The sequence below is a fragment of the Furipterus horrens genome, unplaced genomic scaffold (assembly GCF_987537825.1).
Source record: "Furipterus horrens unplaced genomic scaffold, mFurHor1.1.pri manual_scaffold_10, whole genome shotgun sequence".
NCBI classification, from domain to species: domain Eukaryota; kingdom Metazoa; phylum Chordata; class Mammalia; order Chiroptera; family Furipteridae; genus Furipterus; species Furipterus horrens.
This window is the reverse complement of record NW_028327180.1, coordinates 43,847,230-43,853,229: the sequence shown is the minus strand read 5'-3', so window position 1 is coordinate 43,853,229 and position 6,000 is coordinate 43,847,230. Positions and strand designations below refer to the sequence as shown.

The window sequence follows — 6,000 nt, the reverse complement described above, 5'->3', positions numbered from 1 at the left end:
TTTTAAGAAAACATCACTACCTATTGATTTCATGTACTCTTGTTGAAAGACTCTATTATCTCATGTGAGTATTCATATCTGAAAGTAATTAGTAGAAATCCACAGTCCAATGCTGAAGAACAGAAAAAGTTTCAATAAACACAATATACTTACAACATTAATGAGAACTTCTTCACATTGAAAACTTTCTGGAACATTAAATGTGGATTAATTTCGATCAAGCTTTCTCATGTTACTTAATTTTAATTTTTTTTGAAGGAAATTTTCACTTGTAAGAATGTGGACCAATTCATAATTTTTCCCAAACTATTTACTATGGCGGAGGTGCCACACACACCCTAGGCTAGGTTGGAAGTTGCTCTGTCCAGCAGAGGCTTCGTGACCATGGCAGAACAAACTTTTACCCAGGACACTTTATTATGTCTGGGGCAAAGAAGGTGACTGCCTCTCTAGTGGAGACCAGCAGCCAAACCTTCATCCCTCATGTCTTTTATTGAGGAGGATACATATGAGAGCTACAAGGTTAAAATTCATAAATTGTCTATTGTATTCAGACATTTGACAGTAACAGATTACATGCACTAATTCGGGAGTCACACTGACTGATTAGAGTCAAGGTCTATAAAGCATTCGGACCAGGTGCAGGGTTCCATATACTCCCTGCTAAGGATAGCTTACACTACATTACTGATAAGAAAAGCGGAGCAAGTGTTAAAGTACAATGAGCTTAATGAGCGCTCTTTGATCTAATTACCATGGCAACCCTCTGAGTGGTTAACAGTCATGTTCCACACACAGCCTTATGTTGAGACTTAGAGACAAGCGCGGCCAGGACGCTGGTGGCTCATCATGCTCAGGCTGGGTCTACAATTCCTTAAACCACAAGGAGCGGTTGCCCACAATTTACATTCTACAATTTTTATCCCATGAGTCCTTTTATGCTTTTGAAAGGGAAGCCTTTCCCAAATTCTGCACATTAATATGTTTTTTCTCCAGTGTGCATCTTCACATTTTGAAAGGTTGTGTGATAAATGAAGACTTTTCCAAATTGCTTACATATATGGGGTTCTCTCCAGTATGAGTTCTTTCATGTTTTCGAAGATAACGAAGACAAGTAAAGGCTTTACTACATTTTTTACATACATATGGCTTCTCTCCAGTGTGATTTCTTTCATGTGTTTGAAAACTTCGATACCATCGGAAGGCTTTCCCACATTCCTTACATTCATAGGGTTTGTCCCCAGTGTGAGTTTTTTCATGTGTCTGTAAGGAACTGTGGTCTCCGTAAGCTTTACCACATTCCTTACATTCAAAGGGTTTTTCTCCAGTGTGATTTCTTTCATGTTTCTGAAGATCACTCGGATACCTAAATGATTTATTACAGTTTTTGCATTTATAGGGTTTCTTTCCAGTGTGGTTTATTTCATGTTTTCGAAGATAATGAAGACAACTAAATGCTTTACTACATTTTTTACATACATATGGTTTTTCGCCAGTATGATTACTTTCATGTGTTTGGAAACTTTGATAACATCTGTAGGATTTTCCACATGCCTTACATTCATAAGGTTTCTCTCCAGTATGAATCCTTTCATGTATTCGTAAGGAACTGAGATATCTATAGGCTTTCCCACATTCCTTACATTCATAGGATTTCTCTCCAGTATGCGTCCTTTTGTGATATCGAAGAGAACTGGGATAACCAAATGTTTTGCTACATATTTTACATTCATAGGGTTTCTCTCCAGTGTGATTTCTTTCATGTATTTGAACACATTGATGAGAACTGAAAGCTTTCCCACATTCTTTACATTCATAAGGTTTCTCTTCAATATGAGTTCTTTGATGTGCTTGTAAGGAACTGGGATCTCTGTAGGCTTTACCACAATCCAGACATCCAAAGGGTTTCTCTCCAGTGTGATTTCTCTCGTGTTTTTGAAGATCACTGGGATACCTAAATTCTTTACTACATTTTTTACATTCATAGGGTTTCTTTCCAGTGTGATTTCTTTCATGTTTTTGAAGATAACGGAGACAACTAAATGTTTTACCACACTGCTTACATGCATATAATTTCACTTCTCTGTGATTTCTTTCATGTCTTCGAAAACTTTGATAACATATGAAGGCTTTCCCACATTCCTTACATTCATAGGGCTTCTCTCCAGTAAATTTAGTTTCATGTCTTCGATAATTTTGATAATATCTGAAGGTTTTTCCACACTCCTTACATTCATAGGGTTTTTCTCCAGTGTGAATTTTTTCATGACGTTGAAGAGAACTGAGACAACTGAAGGCTTTCCCACATTGTTTACATTTATAAGGTTTTTCTCCAGTGTGGGATCTTTCATGTATTTGAAGTAAATTTGATGAACTAAAGGTTTTCTCACATTCCTTACATTTGTAAGCTTTTTCTCCATTGTGGTTTCTTTCATGTTTGTCAAAGCACTGGAGATAACTGAAGGCTCTCTCACATACATCATGATTAAATAACTTGTCTCCATAATTCTGATAACCATATGGTTTGTGTCCAGTGTGCCATCTGATGTGCCCATTATGGGATGAATGATGCATGAAGACTTTCCCACACACACTGTATTCCTGTAGTTTTCCTCCTGGAAGAGGTTTCTTCTTCAGACTGAGATTTGGAATAAGGCTGAAGTCTTCCCCACATTGACTATTCTTTTCCCCTTCATGGAGTCTCTCTAACATTGGATTTCTGTAAAAACTGAGAAGCACATTACTAATAAATTTTTAATGATTTTAAAATTATTAGTACAATGTTTGAACTATATTTTCACAATTTACAGCAAAAATTTAGATTTTCCTCTTGTCTGAATGAATGATTAGAAACTTAATGTACTGAATGCTTTGCAAGAGGAGTATGCCTTTGTTACTATCAAAACAATGATATTCATCTAAAGGGTTTATCAACACTCTTTCCATTTCAGTTAATTTTCAACCCTGGCTGGTGTGGCTCAGTTGATTGAATGTTGGCCTGTGAACCAAAGGTCACCGGTTCAGTTCCTGGTCAGCGCACATTGGTCAGGCCCCAGTTGCGGGGGTGTGAGAAGCAACCAATTGCACATAGATGTTTCTCTCCCTTACTTTCTCCCTCCCTTGCCCTCTCTCTGAAAATAAATGGGTAAAATCTCAAAAAAAATATATCGTAGATAGCCTTGAAGGTGAGGCCCTTGCCAAATCACAGGGTAGCCCTATGCCCAGGGAGACCCTCGACAGCACATTTTTTTAAATAAATGAATTACTTTTCAAACACTGAACAACTTTGTCATATATAACAAATTATGTGGAACTTTTCTGGGAGGTAATAAATTTGAAGCAAAAGTTATTTTGGTTCTTCTTTTTAAATCTGGTAGCATAACAGCTTTCTCAGAATGGACAGTGCTTTCCACTGTGAGTGTGACTCACCTTCGTTTTCTCCCCTGGTTTTTGTACTGATCTTCAATGTCATGATCTTCCCATTTCTTTCCTAAAAGGCAGGCCCAGAAAATCGATTCCAAACTATTAGAAAGTCTAGAAAAATCATTAGCTTCTAGGTCTATGATGAGCTGTGACCATGCCCCGTTTATTTACCAATGTCCTCCCTTCCCACACCCCACATCTAAGAACAATGTTGATGGTCAAGAAACACCTGTCCTCTGATTAATAAGATGAAGATAACTTGTCATCCTTACTGATTGAGGCCAGGTTCCTGAAGGTTTCCTGCATCACATCTCTGTAAAGTTTCTTCTGTGCAGGATTCAGTAAGGCCCACTCCTCCAGACTGAAGTTGACAGCCACATCCTCAAAGGCCACCAAGTCCTAAAACCCCAAAATATATGTAGAGTAGGATGAGTGAGACTGATAGCAGTGGACACCTAAATCCCATTTACAGGAAAGTTATGTGTGATTCTGTTGTCTCCCAACATTTAGTCTATTATTTGATTATAAGAAACTCACTCTCTGTCCACACTTGCTTCCTCATAAATTTAACACCATCATGAATACATGGAAATTGTTTATACATTATTATTTTAATCACATTACACCTTTTTTTTTTTCAGAATAGGGTTCAGAGAATGCTTGGAAATAACAAGATTGCTATTCAAATGAAACAAGTATTATCATTGTAAGACCATCAATTCCTTATGAGAAACATTCTTTCATCTCCTTCCTCACTACCCACCATTTACAGCACTCCATGAGGTAGATGTTAACATCTGCAATGAGGTTTTAAAAGATAAAAACACAGTGAAGACCTACAAGCTTTTCCCTCTAGTCCCATCCCAAACATGATCATTCAGGAGGCCTGTGGAAACCCAACTTGTAACAGCCCAGCTAAACATATTGTCTTAAATTCCTCCAGGACATTAGAAGTAACCACAGGCAGCTGGCTGAATGGAAGTACAGTATTCCCTCACTTATCGCGGATATTACATTCTAGATCCCCCCGCGATAGGTGAAAATCTGCAAAGTAGAAAACTTACATCTATTTTAGTACTTATATATATTTCAGGCTTTATAAACCCTTCTCACACACTTATAAGCCATTCCTAGTCCCTTATCAACCTTTCTCACTCCCTTATTAACCTTTCCACACTTTTATAAACACTACTTATGTTCTTAAACATATTCTACACTCTTAAACCTACGTAACTTTAACAACATATGTATACAGTACTATAAAATTTTATATGGGTACTCACCAGTGAAGTATACTACAACTTGAATGATGAAGATGATGAATTAACTGTGCAGTACTGATGATGATGAAGGTGATAAAGATGAGATGAATGTACTGCACAGCAAAGAAGAGCATTACAGCTCTTCTAAAGGCACCACTTCATCAGACGCTTCTTCAGGTGGTGCAGTAGTATCTTTGGTCTCGTCCATAACTTCTACTTCTGCTAAAGGTATAGGCATAACTGACCTCTTCACTCAAGTGATGAACATAGTTATGGGGAGTTTCTGGCTCTGCTTCTTCTTCAGATTGAGAACGTTTTTGTAAACTGACATGGCACTGTTGATTGAATTTGCAAACTGCAATGAATGAACCATATGGGGGTCCCATTCTTCAGCCACTCATTGAAGTTCTTTGGCCATTCTGACTATGGTTGGAAGACAATCAAGTGTTAGGCCAACCTCCTCCTCTTCTTCAACCTGTTGTTCATCTTGTTCCTCATCCTCTTCTTCACTTGCTGACTTAGTCAGCTCTTCCAGGTCTTCATCCATCAACGCTTGAGAGTGTACATCAATCAAGGTATTTACATCTTCAGTAGTCATGTCACTGAAGCCCTCTCCTCCCAGTATTTTTGCCAGCTTCACGGCCTTATCCACCACAGAGTGATGGATTTAATCAGGAGAGAATCCTTGTAATCATGGACCACTTCTGGCCACATTTTTTTTCCAGCTGGCATTCAAAGTCTCACTCTTCATCTCCTTTATGGCCTTTTGAATATTTTGGAGATACAATGCAATTGTGTACTCATGCCAGTACGCCTTTAGCAAGAAGTCTTCATCTGAGTCCATAGCTTCAACAAGGTTTTGCGGGGCATTTTTGGGTGTAGAGCGCCTTAAAAACACGAATAACGCCTTGATCCATTGGCTGAATGAGTGAGATGGTTTTCGGCAGCAAGAAGTCTATCTGGAAGCCATCATATGTCAGGTTGACAGCATGGCTTCCAGCATTGCCCATTATCAGAAGCACTTTCAAATCAAGGCCTTTCTCTGCCAGATAAACCTTAACTTTCGGGATAAAACATTGATGAAATCAATCAGTCGTGAGGAGTTTCATGATCCAAGCCTTAGGATTGTGCATCCAGTACACAGGCAACACATTCTTATTTTTCTTTTTTAGGGTCCTTGGGTTCTTGGACTTATAAATAAGCCCTGGCTTTATCGTAAAGCCTGCAGCATTCCCACACATGATTAAAGTTACCCTATCTTTTTGGGCCTTGAAACTAGGGCCTTTTGCTTCTTCCTTCATAATGAAAGTGATAC

General features: G+C 38.4%; 1 protein-coding gene across 1 annotated transcript; it reads right to left on the bottom strand.

Moving 5' to 3' along the window:
* Positions 1-1,005: 1,005 nt before the first annotated feature.
* On the bottom strand, positions 1,006-3,816 carry LOC149999907 (uncharacterized). Its single transcript, XM_090288818.1, has 3 exons — positions 3,696-3,816; positions 3,430-3,490; positions 1,006-2,719 (listed from the first exon to the last, which is right to left on the bottom strand). The coding sequence occupies exons 1-3, from the start codon at positions 3,727-3,729 to the stop codon at positions 1,006-1,008; spliced, it is 1,809 nt and encodes a 602-aa protein (XP_090144944.1). The 5' UTR covers positions 3,730-3,816.
* Positions 3,817-6,000: the final 2,184 nt, after the last annotated feature.

Excerpts from the sequence above, each read along its gene's own strand:
- LOC149999907 (XM_090288818.1), bottom strand. The coding sequence starts at position 3,729 with ATGCAGGAAACCTTCAGGAACCTGGCCTCAATCA. Across the intron at positions 3,491-3,695 it reads CAGGAACCTGGCCTCAATCA|GAAAGAAATGGGAAGATCAT; the intron begins GTAAGGATGACA and ends CCTGCCTTTTAG. Across the intron at positions 2,720-3,429 it reads AACCAGGGGAGAAAACGAAG|AAATCCAATGTTAGAGAGAC; the intron begins GTGAGTCACACT and ends CAGTTTTTACAG.